General features: G+C 40.7%; 1 protein-coding gene across 1 annotated transcript in view; it reads right to left on the bottom strand.

Moving 5' to 3' along the window:
* The window catches only part of UTP20 (UTP20 small subunit processome component), a 105,579-nt gene extending 83,894 nt beyond the window's left edge, over positions 1-21,685 (bottom strand). Inside the window, exons 1-14 of the mRNA XM_075600661.1 lie at positions 21,473-21,685; positions 19,229-19,309; positions 17,351-17,417; positions 14,816-14,948; positions 13,916-14,104; positions 12,301-12,382; positions 11,372-11,509; positions 8,853-9,008; positions 8,393-8,539; positions 8,169-8,303; positions 6,876-6,953; positions 6,225-6,403; positions 5,147-5,284; positions 409-497 (exon numbers count right to left, since the gene is read on the bottom strand). Of these exons, the coding sequence (XP_075456776.1) occupies positions 409-497; positions 5,147-5,284; positions 6,225-6,403; positions 6,876-6,953; positions 8,169-8,303; positions 8,393-8,539; positions 8,853-9,008; positions 11,372-11,509; positions 12,301-12,382; positions 13,916-14,104; positions 14,816-14,948; positions 17,351-17,417; positions 19,229-19,309; positions 21,473-21,517 (1,657 nt within the window). The 5' untranslated portion in view covers positions 21,518-21,685. The remainder of the gene's footprint in view (positions 1-408; positions 498-5,146; positions 5,285-6,224; positions 6,404-6,875; positions 6,954-8,168; positions 8,304-8,392; positions 8,540-8,852; positions 9,009-11,371; positions 11,510-12,300; positions 12,383-13,915; positions 14,105-14,815; positions 14,949-17,350; positions 17,418-19,228; positions 19,310-21,472) is intronic.
* Between the last annotated feature and the right edge of the window lie 755 nt (positions 21,686-22,440).

Raw genomic sequence — 22,440 nt, forward strand, 5'->3', positions numbered from 1 at the left:
ATATAGCTATAAAGATATACATACCAGTAAACATGGCACAATTTAGGCTCAACCATGCAAGTTATATTTCCATCAAGATGTTAAGGAACCAGCATTTTAATTTTGAGACTAAAGTACAATAGCTCCAAGATGGTATCGAAACGCACAATTATAGGTTTACATTGTTCCGTCAAGTTTGACATTAGAGTTATAACAAACAAGGTAATATCCACATGTTTACCCAATGGAAAGAAGGACCCCCCCCCGCTCAATTCAGCATTTGCCAACTCTAGTCAACAATAGAAAAAACTATTCTTCCTGAGTTTAATCAATGGCAAAAATCTACAACAAGGCTTACAATTTGTGCAGGTCACAATGCCATTTCTAAAACCTTGAGTATTACCTGGTTTAGCACATATTATAACTTACCCCTAGTGACATTTCCTTGGCCTATTGCAGAAAAAAGGGATTCTATAAAGTTTGTTACAAGCGGCAGAATTCTGTCCTTCTTCAAAGGCCTGAAAAAAAGAAGAGGAGACTGAAGCTGCTATCTGAAAATTGGAAAATTCAGTAGATGAATTCTATTAAATCCAATGGATATCGTAAATAACTAACAGTATTACATAAGAGAGGCCAAAAACAAAAATAGAACAAAGTAACACACTTCATTTTAGTTATACAGGTTAATGCCAAGACCAACTAGTAAAGTGCTAATGCATGTGAACTTGATATGTGCATTTAAATAGATATATTCATGCTAAGAGGATCCTTGTGTATGTTGAAACATAATGGATATGTTAACAAATCTACGTAAGTACCAGCACTCACTGTCTAATAGCTAAATGATGAAAACAGTTGTAATGCAGAATAAACATTTAATAATAAAACAAACCAGAAATAAATCAAATGTGTTTGCAGAAACCAGTATCACAAATGGGCATGTCACAAAGTGAGGGGTGGGGGGGGGGGGGAAGGAAAAGGGGAAAAAACATGAAACACAAGGAATATACACAAAAAACGGAGAACGGAAAGTATGCTAGGGGGGCGACGTTTCGAAGGACTGCCTCTTCATCTGGCCCATTCCCCCTGGTCCAAAAGGTCCCAGAGGTACTTCCCTAAGCCTCCCTTCCCCTATAACTGGTCAAATCAGACACCCCTGAAAATAGATAGCAAACATACAGTGTAGGCTAAATACAGCTAAACAGCTAATAGCAGCAAGAATCCACTAAAGTCAATGCCAGTAGTTCAAGTACCACAAGAAACTGTGGGCAATGGTACAGTAAAGGCTGAACACAGCTTGCAAGAAAGCAGCTTGCAAAGAAGCACCAGGAGTCCACAACAGTCAATGAAAGGTAAATGGGAATAGCAAATGAAGACAGTAATCAAACGCTCTGTGGCTCTGCTCCTTGTGCTCGTGTGGAGTGCTGAGCACAAGCTTTCTTGCAAGCTGTGTTCAGCCTTTACTGTACCATTGCCCACAGTTTCTTATGGTACTTGAACTACTGGCATTGACTTTAGTGGATTCTTGCTGCCCTGCTATTAGCTGTTTAGCTGTATTTAGCCTACACTGTATGTTTGCTATCTATTTTCAGGGGTGTCTGATTTGACCAGTTATAGGGGAAGGGAGGCTTAGGGAAGTACCTCTGGGACCTTTTGGACCAGGGGGAATGGGCCAGATGAAGAGGCAGTCCTTCGAAACGTCGCCCCCCTAGCATACTTTCCGTTCTTTGTGTATATTCCTTGTGTTTCATGTTTTTTCCCCTTTTCCTCCCCCCCCCCCCTCACTTTGTGACATGCCCATTTGTGATACTGGTTTCTGCAAACACATTTGATTTATTTCTGGTTTGTTTTATTATTAAATGTTTATTCTGCATTACAACTGTTTTCATCATTTAGCTATTAGACAGTGAGTGCTGGTACTTACGTAGATTTGTTAGTACTATACAGGGGAATAAGGGTCCCCTTTTGTTCCGTGCACCCTGAAATTACATAAATTTAACACTATCAGAGTGCTGTCTATCGTCCCCTTTTACCCTTATAATGGATATGTTCTACATGTTTAATTGCAATACAAATGTAAACTTGTGGCGCATTACATGATTTGAGAACTCAGAGGTACAGTAACTACTGTAACAACTGTAGTCTCCACCCCTCTTTTATTTATCTTCTTCATGTATTTCACGTTTTTCCTTTCCCCGATGACTTTCTTCTTTCCTTCCCCCAATATGTTTCTCAATCACTTTTTCCTCTGCTCTATCTTTAACCCAATGTTTTTCTGTCCCCGCCTCCCCCTGCCTGTCTTTCTCACCCCGGCAAACAGCATCGCTCCTCTCCCCCCAGGATGTCTCTTTTCTTACACCCTTCATATCATTTTTTCTGTCCGTTTTCCCCGCTTGTGTTTCTCTTATTTCCACCTCCTCTCTTTTTCCTCCCACTCGATGCCTTTTTCCTCCCCACATCTCTTCTCAGACATGCTTTCTTTCTTTTCTTGAAAACTCCTATGTCTCCGTCTCTCCTTTTTTAATTCATGCCATTCTCTTTATTTAATATCGTTTCTCCCTCCCCAGCTTTCTTATTTTCCTTTGCATGTCTTCATCCTCTATCAATCATGACTATCTTGTTCCTAGCATTTTCTTTCTTCCTTCCCCTTCACATCTCTCCCTCTTTCCCCCCTCATATCTTTCTTTTCCCTCTTGTGTATTTCTCGATCTCTTCCTTTCTATATTTCTTCTTCCCTTTCACGTTGGTCTGTCTCCCCGATCTGGCCATCCCTCTCACTTTTCTCGCCACATGATCCAGCCTCACACTGTTCTCCATCATATGGTTCCGCCCACTCTGTGCTCAGCAGAAAGGACAGGATTTCCCCCCATTTGTGCTGCCTGCAACTCCAGGGACCCCATGCCCATAAATGAAGTGCAGGAAAGAGGCTGGGCGCCTAATCCCACCAGGGCCCGAGACAGCAGTACTGTCTGTTCCCCTGTCGGCTCCCCCCTCTGCATACAGGATCCACAAGCCTGTGCCAGTCTCAACCAGTGCATATGTATATGTGGTAATTGGTGCATCACACAGCAAGCCCACAGAAGTATAAATCCTTTATAAGGAATCCAGAAGAACTGTGTAATAACAGAGATGGTCATCCCAGGGAAAGATAGGGACCTAGTGGTGCCCACATAGCCACCACAAAGAACAGTCCCCAATGAAACATCAATGACCCATGGGATAAATGAATGAATGTTTCAATACAAGACAGGTAATAACGAAGGGACTACAGGCATACCCCGCATTAACGTACGCAATGGGACCGGAGCATGTATGTAAAGCGAAAATGTACTTAAAGTGAAGCACTACCTTTTTCCCACTTATCGATGCATGTACTGTACTGCAATCGTCATATACGTGCATAGCTGATGTAAATAACACATGTGTAACAGGCTCTATAGTCTCCCCGCTTGCGCACAGCTTCGGTACAGGTAGGGAGCCGGTATTGCTGGTCAGGACGTGCTGACTGGCGCATGCGTGAGCTGCCGTTTGCCTATTGAGCGATTTGTACTTACTCGCGAGTGTACTTAAAGTGAGTGTCCTTAAACCGGGGTATGCCTGTATAGCCCTTCACCTGACTGCAGTTCCGGATCAGGTAGATTCTTCCGCGTGCAATCCTCAAGAGTGTGTGTCAGAGTATGTAGAAGAGTAGAGGAGCACAGCTATCCACATCCAGGATAAGGAAAATAAGTATGGGCAACTCCAAGTGAAAATCAAGTCTGAATTTATTAAATCAGCAGGGCAAATCATAACATGTAGAAATCCATATCCAATCCATTTTCTGTGAAATGTATTATGTGTGTATATTTCATCATATAGATTTATACATGTTATGATTTTCCTTCCCTTTATTCTTCTTTCCTTTTTTGTCCTTTATATCATGTCCATTTGCTATTCCTCATAGGCTTTGTGTGTGCAGGAATGAACATTTGATTTGTTCCATTTTTCGTAGGATTTACTGATTGATGAGGATATGACTTCAATTATGGTTTATACCTATGGTTCATTTCTATGTGTCCTTTCTGCACACATTCCCTTAACATATTTTTAATCATTTTTAATATTTGAACCATATTTTTATTTCCCCCCTCTTATTTCCTTCTTTCCTTTTTGTGCAGTTTCTGTATGGGTTAGCTTTATATGTGTCCACCAATTATTATATATTATTTACTGGATAATTTTTGTTTTCTGATATTTAGTCCAGTTATTCTTTATATTTGGGCACATTTATACTCTCCCTAGTTTTGGTAGGAATATAGGGTTTCTTTCATATACCTGGAGTGGCTCTGGAGAGGGGTTTATTTTTCTATGTACACCGGTGCACACATGCATCTATTGGGACTGATGGATTTATTATTATCTGTTATCTTTATCTTTCCAATGATGCATGGGGTGCCTGGTGTTCAACACGTGTATATAATCTCTATAGATACATATATTTAGTTGTGTGACTATCTCCTCCTGATCCCACAGGTCTTTGTTACATGCATATACATCTTGATGGTTCATTTCCTGGTCCATGCTTCATGGATCTTTTATTGTCCTTTTGTTTGTTTTTTTGTTCAATAAAGTTTTCTATTCAATGTATGTTATTTTAGCCAACTTCATTGCCCTATATGGATGACGCTTCACTGACGCGACTCATTTCCGAGTCGCGCGGTGATGACGTCACTATGGGCCGATTTTGGCGCAAAATTTCGCTGTTAAAAGTATGCTTGTATTTTTGTTCCCTACACCTTGAGAAAGTCCTGCGGGATGAAACACTTTGGTGCGGTTTTCTACCCATTGCCCTGCTGATTTAATAAATCCAGACTTGATTTTCACTTGGAGTTGCCCATACTTATTTCTCTTATCCTGGATGTGGATAGCTGTGCTCCTCTACTCTTCTACATACTCAACCAGTGCATAGACTGCCCATACCAACTATTCTGGGAGTCAGAATGCAAATCAGTAAACAAAGAGTGACATTATGTGTAAAATGTAATAGATTTTCCTCATCCTGCTTTCATGAGTAGGTCTTTTAGGATTTATTTCTTGCACTACAAAACTAGAACATTATTTTTAAAAATGTAAAGCGTACGTGATGCTTGAGAGCTCTACTTTGTTCACGAATGAACAGCTTAATTACCTTAAATGAGGCAGAACCACCAGAGCAGCCCATGAATGAGAAAAATCACTGATATCTTGGCTTTCTGATAACTGAATCACAGATGAAACATAGTCCAGTACTGCAGATTGTTCCCCTTCCGAACTTTCTGACTGGGCTCTAGAGAAGAAGAGATAATCATATTTATATTTGCACATACATGTAGAAATACCTTCTAGAATCTTAGGAGAGAACAGCCAGCTTTGCGCTACATACTGATCTAGAACCACAAGGAAGCCAATATTACATGTTCAGGAGCTTACACACCCTGCTAAAGAAATACACTGCGGTATAAAGTATTCCCTTCCATTCCACTATCCTGCTCCTGGAGAAAAAGACTCCGACATTAAAACCATACAAAAACAAAACATTTGTTGATACTGGTCCACAATGCACTGCATTCCTTATTATATCTATATTGCCCTTGCAAACATTGACACGCTGCTTTTGTGATTTGCTAACAGGTAACAAACCGTCATCTTGCAGTTCATTGTCACGCTAGAAAAATCAACATGTGGCTAACAGGCTATTCCTATTGGCTTTTTCTCTAAAATGAGACTGGGAATGTTTAGTATAATATTTACAATGCAGCATCTTTGTTTTACACAAGGGTAACTTTCCTTCTCAAACATGATTGTTCTTTACATATATGGATGCGTTCTCTCCATCTTATTCATTTTTCACTAGAAGTATTTTACCATTTATATTTCTCAAGGGACATGGTGCTTAAGACAAGTTTGAGGTCATAAAACAATCAGTGGGCAACTGCAGCAGGGACGTGAAGAGGCCACTGTTAGGCATCAAACTTAAAGCAAAGCAATCAATGCAACTTCAAAAGGAAATGTGGACAGCAAATATACCCTCATGTCTCATTTGGCTTAAAAAGTATAATCATTCACTATAATACTGGAGAAAGTACAGTGCAGCAACATGGAGACTGAGCACAAGTTTGTACAATTTTAAAAATGAAAAGTAAATGTTTTATAGCAGTGCACAGGGCAATACTAATCTCAACTTGCAAATGTTACGTGACAATAACAAAGAATGTTAAGGGTCTTACATAATTGGTTTTGCAACAAAAACAAGAGGATACTTTTCAAATGCCATCGAGGCTACAGTAGGAGGTTGAGCTTTCTGCAGAATAAGCTTTGTTAAGATCACCAAGACTTGACTCTTGGCTGCAGTGTCTTCTTCTGTAAAGACAGGCAGCACGTACTGCAAGAAGCCCGGCAGGAAGTGCTAAAAAATAAATTTTAAAAAAAACAGTGTTAATTTGTAATAAAATGACACTGCTGACAAATTGAGCTTTCTATAGTTTCCAGCTATTCATGATTTTTGATCACTATCATACATTGTAAGTTAAAAACTTTGTACAATACTTGTAGCGCCACTCCTATCCGGCAGTTAAGGGTTAACAGGCTAGTCATCCACAGGTGGCATTTAGATTTACTCTGTGGCTGCCATAGCCATGCACAATCTGAACACCTCTGTGCTGGAAGAACAGCGTCACTGAAAGGATTCAGTCCATATTTACTTCCACAAGCCTGACGATCCTGATTGTAGCTTCTGTGAACTACCAAATTACTAGGCGATGAGCCATTCATTGGGAAGTGTGGCGAGCCTTAAAGCGCTGCGGCCGGTTTAAGCCACACAAAAGTTGAAACGTATGAAGCTAGAGAGAAGAAAGTATGTATGAAGAAATTATCCTCACCTGCTCAAACGGCTTCATACGGAACATTGTTTCAGAGAAATCCAAAATTAAACTCCTTCCAAACCCACTTTCAAACACCTGCAAAATAAACATGTTAAGTTTCTATCAACGTTGTACTGACATTTGTTTAAAATAAACTCCTTAGGGAACATCTGAGCGAGAAATCAAGACACGTTCTTCCGATGAATGTCACTGTAAGCAGTCAGTACTGAAAGCGATCATATTCAGCAGTTATCTTCAGGCTGAGATTATGGTGCCGGCGTCGTTGCGTGGGCGCGCCCGGCAAGCACTCTTTCTGTAGTGGGCTATGCAAGTTACCCCAGTGCCTGCGAAGAGGTGCGTTGTCGCGGGAGCGTTTTGAAAAAACAACAAATGTAGTATTTTCAGGCAGCTGTCGCATGACGTCAGCGCACGTCAGCTGGTTCAATGAGGTCGAACCAGCTTTGTGACACATCCGCCATGCCCCAGCCATGCCCCACATAGCGTCTACAATCTCCTGCAGCCAAGTTCACAAAACGCTTGGGCTGCAGGAGTGCGTGCGGTGGCGCTCTTGTTCGCACGAGGCCGCACAGGGACCAAAGTCCCAGCCTTAGATGCCCGCTACTTCTCAGCTATAAAGGAATTTGTTAGTTCCCGTTTTAACGATTTGTATTTTATTACCTTTTTTCCTCCAATATTGATCTGCATATAAGTCAATAGAGGATTTCAATAAATACACCACTGTAACAAACACAAAGCATTCTATATAATGATTTCGCACACCTTGCTCTGAGAGGGTGAAACTTTCAATACTACAAACACACCTTTCAATGTAAGCTGCCTCATTAACAAAAACATCCAAGCATCTACTAACCCTATCTAACATGCTATTAGCATTAATAGACAAAACCTTCTGTAAGTACTGCCTCATACAGCCAGAAAAGATGCCAATGTTAGATGATAGCACTTGAATTGTAAGCTCTCCACGGCAGGGATTTCCTTTCCTATTGTCGGACTTGGTTGTGTTATTCTGATATAATTCCTTGTACTGTATTGTATGTGTAAAGTGCCGAGTACACTGTGGGCGCTATGTAAAGATATACATACCTAGATGATCTCTATAACTCTTCAAATGTGTGTAAATGTATCTGCTTAGATGTTTTACCAGCATCACTGCAAAAATATATTCACTAACTAGCTAACGTTTCCCTCCCCCCAAGGCTTCTGCAAATAAAATCCAACAGACTTCAACCATAAAAATAGATTTTGTTTTGCATTCTTGTATTTTGTTGCTGCAATGCTGCTCTCGATTACCTTATTTACGGTTCCTTTTATCACTGTGTCCGACAGAGAAATGTTCTCATTGAGAAGCAAGGTAGAAGCAAGTTTCAGAAGACTCTGACAACATGTTGTTGAAAGATTGGGAACTCGCAGGATTACGGTCAAATTCTAAAAAAATAAAACAAAGAAAAGAGAATTCACAAACCCCGGACACATCAAAAGAATGGAGGGTAAGGTCTCCCGTGTGTTACACTCACCTGACACAGCCGCTCTGGCTGTGGAATCTTCGAACCTTGCCCGTGTTCCACAAGTATGGAACAGGCTTCCAGTAATCTTTCTATTTGCTCTGAACATTCAATGCTGTTGCTTGGAACCATTTTCTCTGACAGTGCTAGGAGACACTTCTTTATAAACAATAAAAACAAAAACGCAAATTGAATCACTGCTGCACTGGATACATAATGTCCATCACTTTTTCCCAACTAATAAGTAGAAACTTAAGACACACAATAAACCACTATTTCAGACTCTGCATATCTGCATCTTATACATATACACTACTTTTGCTTGAGCAACTTTTAATTTAACTTTAACAAATATTTCCGTGGAAAAAGCATACATGCATAAATATACATACACTTGAGGAGCAAGTCGTAAGCATGCATATAGTAAGTATCACTGTACACACACAAATAATTTTTACTTTCGCAAACATACTTGCATGCTGCTAGAAAGTGTATCAAAATGTTCTCTGTGGACGTAAGATGTTGCAGATTCCACAAAATGATTGAAGGCCTCTCCAACCATGCTCCAGGGCAGCACTTCTTCAGTCTCCGTCACAGGTCCCAGCTTCTGTAGGATTAATCCTATAGCCTGCCAAAGAGATAATATGTGAGGCACAGAATATACAAACAGAATGAGATCAATGATACCCCTGTCAAAAGGTGGACAGGTTAAATAGTGAAGGAGATAACAGCATTAACACATCTTTAATTGAATTTATTACTTCTAAAGTTATACTGTTGTGGGGCCGGTAACGCATAATGTTAGTCCTTATATTGTACACTAATCATCAGACCACAAAGATGTGTCTTAGGCTATGGCTCCAGAGTCAGCTGTGGAAACCGCGATCTCCAGTCTGTGGCTGGGCGACGGGGCAGGTGGCCAGCGCTCCGTCGCCAGTTCTAAAGACAATTTTTTTTGTCTTCAGAAAATCTAGGTCGAGCAACGCGGTGGCAAATTGCGCGCCAATGCAGCTAGTGGGCCCGGCCCCAATGACTGTACTGGGGACCTAGCCGTAAGAACTTCCCTACAGCTACCAAAATATTCATTTACAAATAGCGATGTAGCCAAAACGACACGAGTGGTGGGGCACTTACATACTGCAATGAGGCACTATTTTTAATTTATTTGTTCTTTAGTTGAGTAGCAATTACTTGCTGAAAATAACTGTCCAGCTGCTCCCTTGAAGTGGAGAGGGAGGCGAGCAGCTGCGAGGCACAGGGGTGACACCTGGTGCCGGGACCTGCGCTGCTGCACTGAATCTGCAGTGTGACCTCTGGCTTGGCGGCAAGTGGCAGTTTTAAAGCCTGGGAGGTCACACCACAGAAGTCAATGCAGAAGTGCAACATTCAACCATGGCTCCTAAAACTGCAAACCAAGCAATATCCTACATGTGTGTTTTTTTGGGGGGTTTTCTGTTCTATGAGAAAATACTTGTATAAAATATATATATATATATATATATATATATATATTTTTTTTTTTTTTTTTAACAACTCTGAATTAAAATTTGAATGTACTATAATGCAACAAGCATTTTTTGTTTCTATAGCAACCATTTAGTGTCACATCCCCCTCCTGTTCTAAAACAGGCTCTGGCACACCCCTTTTTGAGCCCTGCCCTCTCTCTAGCAGGGCACCAACTGTATCTAGTGACAGTCTGGTCACATGATGTTCCCCACAGAACTTTGCATCTTTGGTACTCTCCTGCTGCACTGACAGCCATTTAGTGAACCCCCGAGCCGTATCTTCACTTATCGATCACAGGGGAATGGATCGGCAACTTAGCGAATTACTTGTTGTGTGGATCGTATTGATGCACATATTAAAAGGGGGAAAATTACATTACATTTTGTAAAAAAAAAAAAAAAAATACAGCAGTTTGGACTGCTGCTTTAATACTGATGTTGCTGCTTTATGGGGACACATAGCAACCATCAGGCCCTTCCCTGTCTACACCACTTTCAACATATTAAGGTGTGTGACTAGAACACCATGTTCTTGTGTTACTTTTCTGGACTAACTAGCTGCTTAAAACCATTTAATACATCCTATCTCATTTAAATACAATAATACAATATTGTGCAACCACTCATCTGCATATATTGGCTAATTTCTATGTTTCGCAACAAAAGCCACCAGACCCATACGACCAATATGTGGATTTCTCATTACATTGAATTTCAGTTATCAGACAAAATAAATGTTTTACATAATGGTGTCGGTGTTTGCAAACACATAAACACGGGTTCGTATATAATGAGTAGTTTATTGCATAGTACAGCGCAGAGTATGATCATACACACAAAAGTCAATGAGACTCTCTGCTAGGGGAGGGCCCAAGCAGACGTTATATACACTTTAGATTCCTTTGTTTATAATAGGTTACTAGGCAGATTATAATAACCACTCCTTAATTCTTAAACCAATTATGTTACAGATCGTTATAACAGCTCTCTATAGTAATCAGGTACTTCTTGATAGCAGGAAAGTGGGCGTTACTTCAGGCACAGTCGTAAATCTACGGTGAGCGAATCTCTTTCACACCACACACACACACATTCTTACACATAAAATGGACACTAACAGAACATAACAGTCAACAATCCTTCTCCAGAGGCTCCCCCCCCCCCAAAGTCAATTTCAGTAATATCAACAGTATATTCCTTTCAGCAATAAACTTCATCAATGGTAAAGAAAAAAAAAATGTATGTATGAACATGTAAGAAATGTTAACAAAAAAGTGCACAATATTGTGTGTGGTGTGTGTGTGTGGTGTGTGTGTGTGTGTGTGTGTGTGTGTGTGTGTGTGTGTGTGTGTGTGTGTGTGTGTGTGTGTGTGTGTGTGTGTGTGTGTGTGTGTGTGTGTGTGTGTGTGTGTGTGTGTGTGATGACCCTCTGGCACCATCAGTGCTAATTCACGTCCATGTGTTTGACACTATGTAGTTAATTACCTTTAGGGCAGAGGAGTGAAACATATTTCTCACTCCCTTGCACATTTCAAAGAGTAGCTGCCCCAAACCTTCCACCTTCTGGGGATGGTCTTCAAGGTCCATAAACATGAAATTGAAGAGCCCATTTAGATCTTGAACCTAAAGATAAAAGGAGGAGCAATGTTTGGATCGTTGTGATTTTCAAGGTGCAGGTCAAAGGCAAGAAGTTGCCAAGGACTTCCAACAAGCCTTTAATTTTACATATACAATACATTTAGACAAAGCAACCAAGCACGTACAGTACAGTGAGGCATTTATGATCACACAATTAATGGGTATATAAATGGACTATTTAATTACAAAATGTACTTAAGATGAGGACAAAGTGGCGCAACTTAAAATAAATAAAAACTCATGTGCTGCTCTGTAAAAAGCTTGGCTAGGTCCTACTGCATCAAAAGAAAAAACAACAAGCACACACCAATAAAACAATGCAAATAAAATAAATAACATAAAAGCATATCACCAAGCATTGTATATTTTGCATTCTATTGCTATGTGCCTTCTTTTTAGGGCACAAACTGGGCTATTAAAATAAATAAAGAACAGTTGTAGGCTGCAAACAGTCACCACAAACTTTCCATTCTGCAGCTGAAAGCCGCTTAGTATTAACCCCTTCAGGGGGCCCCCAACATTTAGGAACTTGTGGAGCTTCCAGGGCTTGGAGGAGTTTTTCCATCATTAAGAACTTCCTTATGCTTAAATGAAAATACAGCTACAAAACACATTTATGTCACACAGTGAAATTTTCAAAAAGGTTACATTAAAATCGTACACCGCTTTATTTAAACAAAACACTTTGCTGAGAGCAGGTTCTCTATGCACATATGTCTATGGGATATAGTAAATTCAAGAAGGAAAGACAAGAAACCCTCCAAAATGCTACTTACCTTTCTCATTAAAAAGGCAAAGCTTTCTGCTGCAAAGTTTCGGATATGTGGTTTGTGATGAGCCAACAAGGTACTGTACAAACTGACATTAAAAAACAAGAGTTATTGACTGAAATGTGGAGAACGCACAATCATTGAAAGATTGCAGTATGTTGACAAAGCGCTTACTGCTTCCTAAAACATTCGGACACACTCAATGGAAAAAGAAAACGGAAGCAAACCTTTAAAATGGATATTGAGTGGATATAAATGTGGGGGGAAAAATACACAGTGAATTATTTATTTATAAAATATTTTAGCAGGAAGTAATACATTGAGAGTTACCTCTCGTTTTCAAGTATGTCCTGGGCACAGAGTAAAACAAATAATACATGGTTACAAATACAGTTACATAAATTAACAAGTTATACATTATATACAAGACATTGCGTGCACAGTTAAAGAAAATATATATTATGAGCGTATGAAACAGTTACAGACCAGATTAAAGTGTGAGACAGCCTTAGATTTGAAAGAAATTAAACTGGTGGTGGATGTGGTGGATTACGCAGACTTCATTCTTTGAAATGGAACGAGAATAAAGCAACTGTTTCCTCAGAAGCCAAGGGTACAACTTTACCTGCAGATGTTTCTAAATTACTATAGAATAGTGCAAAGCATGAAACGTGCTTGTTAGAAAGCTGCATAAACTGAAAACCTGCATTCTAAAATAGTGTAAAAGTGTTTAAAGTGTACAAATCCATGAATTATCCCAGCAAAATTCCTAGAAGCCCATATGCAGATCTGCACACAATATTATACATCCTTATCTAACTGCAGCAGCAGACTAGATTGCTACCCAATGGCATAAATAAATGGTGAAGCATTAATACACGCTGTAGAGAAATAAAAATAAAAATCTGGCCTGGCTCACAGCTCAGTAAATCCAAGGATATATTATGAGGCAAAATCTGATTATTTTATATTCAGACATGTTCCCAAAGAAATGCAGCACTAATTTTTCGTATATTTTTTTACAGAATTCAGACCAAGGTGTCTTTCAGAGCTGAACAGCACTATTTTTTAGCTCGGCCTCCTGATTTCTAAGATACTCGTTTTAGATGCAGATTTTCCTTTCTGGATATTAAAAGATGGTCACCCAATACCAAGCTGCAACATCCTCCCCCTGATGACTTTGCAGCAGATTTGGCGGCCATTTTGATTTTCTATATGGGAAATAAAGCATCAGCAACTAGAAGACCAAGTATGTTGGGGTCAAAGGCTTCTCCAGCTAAAAATAACACGGTTCAGCTCTGGAAGACCCATCTGTTTAAAACAAATGTGAAGAAAAGGAGTAGGGGGAATTTCAGCTTTAAAAAAGTGGGAATTGAATGCAATATTGTGGTTTTAAAAATGCCTCTGCCCATTTGGATACATCCCTGCCGTGGTGATACAAAATCTGTGTCACTTTACACCAATATTTTTTCAAATTTGTACCCTTAACCTGTTCACCGCTAGAGCTGGCTGCAACGCATGGCACGGCGAAGGGATTTAACTTTAAACCCTATTTAGAGGGCATTTGTGGAAGCAGGAAATAAACCCATCGATTTCAAAAGCTGGACCTTTTTTTGCTTACCTGTATATAGCCGGCATGTCTTTCACCATCATTCTCCACAGATATTTGTACAGGTAAGACAGAGCTGTGAAGGCCCATTCTATCAGCTCTGTGTCCTTGGTGACCAGCAATGAAGAAATAGCCAAGAAAAAATCTTTAAAGTGGGGGTAGAAGTCGGCCTGAAGATCTCTAGACAGTTGCACCACGAGACTGTAAGAAATGTGACACTGTATTGTATTTCTGAGATAGTGTCAACCATGTGCGAGACACAGACATGTACAACAAGACATCAAACAGAGACAAATAATACAAATAGAGATCAGTGCATACAAAAGTAAACAGTGGGAGAAAGGAGTTCCTGCCCCACAGAGCTTACAATGTAAGTGCAAATGAACATATAAATCTCTTCCAGCATTCTGGGTTCCCATTCAATGTCCTTGTGTACCAATGTAAAAACCACACTGAATGTTTTGGTGCAAGAGAAAACTTTACTGCATGAAAAATGTTTCCCCACAGTAAATAAAAGCCGACTAGAGCATTGAAAATATGCATCCCGTGAAAAATGATTGTAAATGGCTTTGCATCCTAATGAACTGCAAGTTATTCTTACAATCGTGGATTTCTTTTGGGTGCCATACTGTTATTATTTTGGAACTGGAAGTCATATGCTAGGCAAAAACAACTCAATATACTTTCATCTAAGTGATCATTTCCTTTTAAAAAGAAGAAACAAATTGGCACACAGTACATCTAATTCTACAAAAGCAACGCAGTTTTCCGTTCAGGTTGCCTTGATCTATTACTGGACAGAAAGTAGTGCAATGTGGGAATAGATTAGACAAAGTAAGAGCAACAGGGTTTGTGCAATGCACCAAGGAGTCCAACACAATATAGCTGCAACCAAATATATTTTATACTTACTCAAGAAGGGGTTGATAAGCAAGGCTGTTTTTCACTTGTAGGTGGGTCTTCAAACTTTGCACAATGGCGTTCTGATGGTAAACCAGCAGATGGAAAGACTGGCATTTGCTGTTCACTTCTTTGTAGAATGTACCTGAAAAACATTAGTCATCATTGTCACTCATCCATTTCTAACAATAAAAGACAAGTGTGTCCTATGAGTCTATACATTGGCATACGTACAACAAACATGTTGACAGTGAATAAGAACAGAAATGCAAACACGAGCCTGGGTTTGACGAGTTTGTATGGGGTACCGTTTGTGCTGATTGACAAACCTTGCAGGAAACATTTTTTTTTTTTTTTAAGTATGTCCATGTGTCCCATACTCGGCTCTGCATCTCGCATGCACTTTGAGAGCTAGAGGGGCCAGCAATGCATTGCAGAGCATTAAAAGGGCTAGGCAAGAGCAAAAAACTGGTAGTCTAAGGGCCAGATACCGCCCAAGATGGTGTAAACTCGCCCACAACACTGCTAAGGAAATATGTGGGAATCATTTGCAGAGAGGGCAAAAACAGAGGAAAGGTGGCACAAGAAAAGGAATAAGGAAAATTAATAATAATATTGCTCCAGTTGCTTCAAAATGGCCACAGGGTCATCCTTGCCTCAGGAGGCCAATAGAAAGCTGCAACGGGTGCTGATGTCACAGCTTTTTATTGGTGACCCCGGGGGGCTTGTTTGTAGTTTTCTCAAAGAAACTACAAAATATATATTCTTAACATACAAGTGTGTCCCCTGAGGTAAGGGAACAAAGGATCAGCTTGAAGGACCCCTCCCCCCATACAGGTAAGCTAGAGAGAGAAAAAAAAAACAGTTTGGGGTGACTACTGCTTTCAGAGGGATAAATAAAGCACAGAGACATCCTTTTTGGTCAACAACACAATAACCTAAAGGAAGAAATAGAAAGCAGGAAGTAAATGCGGTAAAACTCGGATTTTAAAAATGAAAAATGTAATTAGAGGTGCAGGTTTTAGTCTCATTAGGTTGCATGTGCTATAAGAATAAAAGTGAATTCAACGTCCATGATAAAACTCCATTTAAAACACTTCTTGGTAGAAAGTCTCAATAATAACGAACTAAACCCTACCCAGATTAAAACTTTCAGTTGAGTGTCAGAAGGTTTAAAAAAAAAAAAAAAAAAAACCCACACTTTAAATTAACTTTACAAGCTTATAAAAACACCACCATGGGGTTCATTAAGGTAATTACCATAAGGTAATAAGCCACACTTCCCCAACGGTGCTTCATGTACGCAACGCAGAGTACCCTATAAAGTGCCTGTGCTAAACAATAAAATCTTTGCCACCTCACAAGCTTTGCTACTCTTGTACTGTTGTAGTGCACAAACACAGTTTGCCAAACTATGAGCAGCAGTGTCACTTATCCATTTTTAGTTAAACCCTTGAGGGCCCTATTGACATACAACATACATCATGATGGCTGGCATTCTTATGACATATTATATATATCTGAAACGGATCAGGGGATTCGCTCTTCCCAGCGTGTCCCCGTCACCTTGGTTCCTCCGGCTAACCCTCCCCTTTCCGATCTCTGCCTCATTCCCTCGCAGCGCGGTCACGCTCCCGTTCGCGGTCTGCACGCATGCGCGGCCCCCTCACTGTGCGCGCGCGTTCCCGGTCCCTGGTCTCCACTCAGGGGACTCACGCCCCTCGGCGTACCTCCGTCTCCCTACTTGGTTCCGCCGCTCCTTCCCCCTCTCATACTCTCCAGCCGAGCACCTCCTCCGCGATCCTTCCTCCACGCTCTGGTACTCGCGCGCGACTGTTACAGAGGGCGCGCGCACCCGCTCTACTTACCAACACTAATGAGATGTGTGCCCAAACAATTGGGCTTTATTTTACTTAAAGGAGCAGATGCTCCCCCCAAAAAAAATTTTCCCCATAGGTGGGAAGCAGGGGGTCTCTGGAGCTGAACCGCGTTAATTTCAGCTGTGGGCACCCCCTGCTCCACTGGATACTTACCTCCGTAGGGGGTGCCGGTAGCAGCTCCGCGGGTTTAAGTGTCCTGATCACGTGGGCCAATAGGAAGCCGCAAGGGATGATGTCACGGCTTCCTATTGGCCAGCGTGACGCAGGAGCTTTAAATCCACCATTTCAACAGCCAGCGGTTGCGTCTCAGGGCACCCCCTAAAGGAGGTATCTCGACAAGCAGGGGTTCCCCTGAGATGAAACTAACACAGTTCAGCTCCGGAGACCCCCTGCTTCAATCCTATAACTAAATCTATATTAAAAGAAAGTATGATTGCTGCTTTAAAATAACATTGCTAGCAAAAACACATCGCACAAAATGCAAACCTTATACTATTTATCCTGTGAGCATGTCTCTGGTACTATTTTGGGCCACTAATAATCCTTTCATATAAAAATGCTTTGCTCCCCCCATGTTTGTTTCCAGGCTGTCAGCAGAAAGCTATAGGACAAGTACCTTTTAGTGTGATGGTGCCGATTCAAATAACAATAATGAAATTACACCTACCAAAATGCTGTGTGAGGTTCAGCTCTCTCCATTTCTTTAATCCTTCATAGAAATAGGTTTCAACTTCCTTTTATAGATTAAAAAGAAAACACAAGTCACTTACAAATGTATTATCAAATGGTAAAATAAACTGATTTAGGCAAGGCAAAAGCATCTCTTCTTTCTTTAAAAATGCAACTGGTTTATTTGTTATTTGTTACTTAACCTCCTCTAAGCAGTGGTGATAATGCAATATTCAAACAGGGATGTATTTATCGGAGTTCGAGTTACAGAATCGATAGTTTTGGTGAAAGATGATACCAATTGCAATTATGTTTACAGACAATAAGCCATTAAAACAGAGACAAAAGACAACCCTTAGGCTGTGTCACTGCTGGCGCTGACCGCGCTCATGCTTGAGACATAAAGACATAAGTAAAAGCGGCAAGCACTGCGCGCTCAGCACCTGCTGGGATGCAGCCTTGTTCTGTAAAGTGCAATAGTGCCGATCCGGACTGCAGCATGGAAATCCCTACTGACTTCAACGGGGCTTTCTGTGTAATAGTGTCAGATTAGCGCTGTCACACTTTATAAGGCTGCATCCATAGATATTTCTCCCGTGCGGAGGCTGAGGGACAGCGGGTGCTTTCCCTAGCCATGGTAAGCGCGCCGTCCGTGGGAGTGTCTATGGGGTGCAAATGACGTCGCGGAGCTGGTTCGCCCTCACTGGGCAAACCGCTCACGTGACCGCCCTATCGCGCGCCCCCTCCTGCCTCCACATGCACACACGCTGCATGTACGCGTACACTGCCTTAAGGAAATCTGTTCGTTCAGCGTGCGTCCGCGCTGTCTGCCACAGTATGGACGCCCAAAGATAAGATAAGGCCCAAAATGTTGCTAATACCTGAATGAAGATTGTGATACAACATTGCAAAGCATTTGGGGTTTTTTTGTAACCTCTCACACAGGGATCAGCAGTCTTGAGTAGCTTGCATGAGTGTACAAGGGACACATTTTAACTCTTGCCTACAACACGTCACTGAGCAACATCATTTTAAAAGCAGCAGTGTACGGTGGATGGATTTTTTTTTTTTTTTTTTTTAACCTTCTTTGATCCAGTAACTGAATCGCTGTATTAACAACTTGGGAGACATCCCCAGCTTTAGACATAATTAAATATTTAAGAATACTTTGGCCGCTATGCTCACCTTGATTGTGATGGCCAATAGAAAGCCACATCATAATGACACGGTGGTCATCACAGTCATGTTTTTTTTTTTATAATATCAGGGAAGACGAACAGCAGCTCTCCAATGGTCTTACGCAGGAAAATTTACAAATAGTATTCAAAAGAATTCTTTTGAATACATTTCACATTTTTATGCATAAGAACATAGGAGTCCTGCTGTTCTTCTATCCTGATGTTTGCAGGTTCTCTAAACTGGTGGACCAGATTCTGATATGCACCGTGGCAGCATATCAACAGTGTTGGGAGTGCTCTTGTTCTGGACATTATTTTGTTTACATACACATGCACAAAACTATGTGTGCATACCAATCGCCATGGGATCGCTGGACCTGCGAGTACATAAAAGGTGATCAAATGTAGGTGAACGAATTACTTTAACTCTAGCAGTTTTCCGTCCTTTGCCAGGCCTAATTTCTGCTGTGCTAATGTGCATACATCATCCAAGTACTGCATGCACGGAGATGCTTTCCGCTTAACAATGCCACCCTGCAAACATTAAGCCTCTCAGACACCAGTCACCATTGCTTGCTGGCTACAAATAGACACGATCCAGAGTTTAGCATCGGAAAAAGCAACTAATCGGCTGACGCCAGGGTTACAAAATCCTGCAGGAACTCGATTTTCAGCCCTGCCTCCTCTCCATTTCTTACCTCTGAAGAGCTCTCTGTTCTATCAATGCGATGGATTATATCGATGTTAACATTCGCTAATCTTTCTGAGAAAGTGAGAAACTGTGAAGAAAAAACAGGATTAATTCCCATTATTCAGAATCATAACATACTATACAGACATTAAACGCATCCATACTAGTCAGTTCACTATTTTTATTCTGTATTCAGGTACTTTTAAGAGTAGAATACATTTGAGTACAAAAAAAAGGCACATTCATAATATGAAAGGTTATTTTGTGTTCACTGATTAAGGTCATACAACAAATAAGATCCTTTTGATACAAATATAAAAACAATTCAAACATGGGGTAAGAGAGCTAATGAATGGGGCCACTATATTTTTTGGACACTTTTCTGTTAATACTGCATCCCTCCATAATGTCCAAACAGATAGTTAGTGATTAATGTGCTCCAGCACTGGATCCATTTCGTTCATAAAATATAAATAGGTACAGAGAATAGGGCTAGTGAGATAATGAAAATATTGTCCTCTGTGGGGGCCAAAATATCCCTGAAGATGGGGGTTAGCAATGAAGCCACTATGTAATCCTCATAGGGATGGTCCCTTGGTTCACAATGTGACAAAATAATAGATAAACATTACTCACATATTGCCCAATCTGATGTCCTGAAAGGCATGCTGTCAAGTAGAAATGCTGGTGCACTTTGATAAAGTGTACGGGTGTACATGAAACGCGTAGGAGGGTGCTCACCTCCATTTGTTTTATGGATTAAATAAAGGATTATTCTTAATCAACCTTGGGACGCACTTCTTTGACTGTGCGCCAGTTCTCCTCTCTCTACAACACTCCGTAATGTGTCTCAATGTACTTCCCATAGTACACCACACACCAACTTTATATTACTAAAAAGAACGTCATAGTATTCCAGAAATACGTTTGCAAGCCATGCTCATATCGTGGATTATTTTAAGAATAGTACGTTTTTGTTTGTGTTAAAAAATAATTAAAAAAAACTGTAACATATCACCGGTTCAATAAGTGTTACAATTGCTGCACCCAAGTAAGGCGTGTAATATAGTCCTCTCTGCTGTGCGTGCGGGCTCCCGGCGTTGCACATGCGTGTTTAGTTGCTACGGTGCAAGTGCCGACTGACATCAGAGTTAGGCCGCGCTGTGATTGGTTTGCGGCGTGGCAGCAGCGCGAAAATACAATTTTATTGTATTTTCCCATGTCTGCCTCGCCACCGCTCACGGACGTGCGCCTGAAGTATAGCAACTGCAGGCTCATACCCTGCAATTATAATTGACGCACGCGAGGACTATATTACACGCCTAAAGTAGTCTCTGGCAATGCTCATTGAAGACAGGTGTGTGTTGTTAGATGGGTATATCTCTGCTCAGCTAAACTAAACTAGTAATCCAGTGGTGAGTACAGACAAGTAGAAATGTGCTATACATATTGAGGGGGCAGAGAAACGTATGTGAAATTCTCCACTAGTGTTCTTCCATGGTGTCAAATAATATTTCGTTTCTTACACTGTGGCCTCGTTGTGAATTTCTAAGCAATGCTTTATATTGGAGCCCAGATCGCTGAATTTTAAAACCTCTGCAGCTTTCTGACTTCCGTTAGGGGTCAACCCTGAAATATCCCCCCAAAATGTTTTATCTGCATTAGGCTTCAGAGTCAACCTCTAAAAAACTACTTCTAAATATAAAAAGTATTCAACTTTGGCCTCACATCGAGTCTTGAAATGGACAATTCAAGGCTAATCCACTTTTTTTTTAATCAAATCAGATTTTTTTTTTTTTTTTTAACAATGCTTGACAATACGGAAAATGCTACTAGTTACATAGATAAACATGTAGTAAAGGTGCTGTGTTTCTTTTGTGGAACATTTCATTCCTAAAGTGACTGGCTTTTCTCTCGGTCTGCCAGAGGCAAATGGGGAAATAACTCCGATCCCAGACACTACAATTAAATAGGGAAGCACCAGTGTTTCAGATAAATATATATATATATATATTTAATAATATGAATTCACCTCCCATGAAAACAAAATCTCGATATAATAGAAACAGAAGCATTGAAAAATAGCAAACTAACACCCTATTCGGAAAAAAACAACCACTTTATAGCGCCCAGTTTTTCCATTAAATAATGGTTAGGAGACATTAGCAGGACACACACCTATTTTCCTACAAACATGAAACACAAAACTTCGCTACTTCATAAACAAATGATTCGCACGGCCGAGTGTTACCTTAAACGTGTTCTCAGACTTGTGGTGAGAGGATTTGTTCTTCATGTTTCACGACACAGCAAGCTCTGTATATAACATATGCCACTCGGTCCGTGATGTCTGATAACAAGCGGTATTATGTTATTTACTGGTATGATATTGGATTTGTACACACGTTTCAGATCTGCACCAAACACACGCCGCTAGCATATGGACGCAGCCATTTTCCCTGCCGTGACGTAGCCGGACCACGTGAGCTCCGGAAGCCAACCCCAGTTTAGGTGCGCCAGCCACAACATGGCTGCTTTCAGCATGTGTCTGCAGCGGCCATGTTTTGATTGGCTTCACACCGTTGCAGAAATGTTTCTTTCGCCACAGCTGAGCATGTGGAGATGTGGTGCTTGTATGAAAAATGATCTAATCAGCAATTCCTATTATTAATTTACTTAGTATAATCATGTTTTATATATCATGCTAAAATAAGTAAATGTATTGAAAAAAAAATTAATATGGAAAGAAATGTAATATGCAAATAGAGAAAATATAAATAATTGGCGCATACTTTATAAGTAAGGCTGCCACATTTAAGTTTTTATAATACGGGACGCTGTAATCTAGTTTTAAAGTCTGATGTTGTAACAAGTGATTAGGAAAAGGAGTCCCTGCTCCGAAGAGCTTACAATCTAATTGGTTGGTAGAAAGAACGTGCAGAGACAGTAGGAGGGTACGTGCGTCTGCAAGGGGCCAAGGTTAATGTAAGAGGTGTTAATTCGTTTTTATCATCTCTGCTCTTGGCCGGGCGGGAAAAGACACGCATTGAACTGACAAGTGGGAGAAAAAGTAACACCAATAGAGGTGGGTGTCATGCAGGGTTGCCGCCTCTCCGGGTTTGACCCGGCGTCTCCGGGTTTCAGGCACATTCCTCCGGGCTACGGGTTTAGCCTGTCAATCTCTGGGTGGTGGCGTGGTGCGGCGGCGTCGCGGACATT

This window comes from Ascaphus truei, chromosome 5 (genome assembly GCF_040206685.1).
Source record: "Ascaphus truei isolate aAscTru1 chromosome 5, aAscTru1.hap1, whole genome shotgun sequence".
Taxonomy (NCBI): domain Eukaryota; kingdom Metazoa; phylum Chordata; class Amphibia; order Anura; family Ascaphidae; genus Ascaphus; species Ascaphus truei.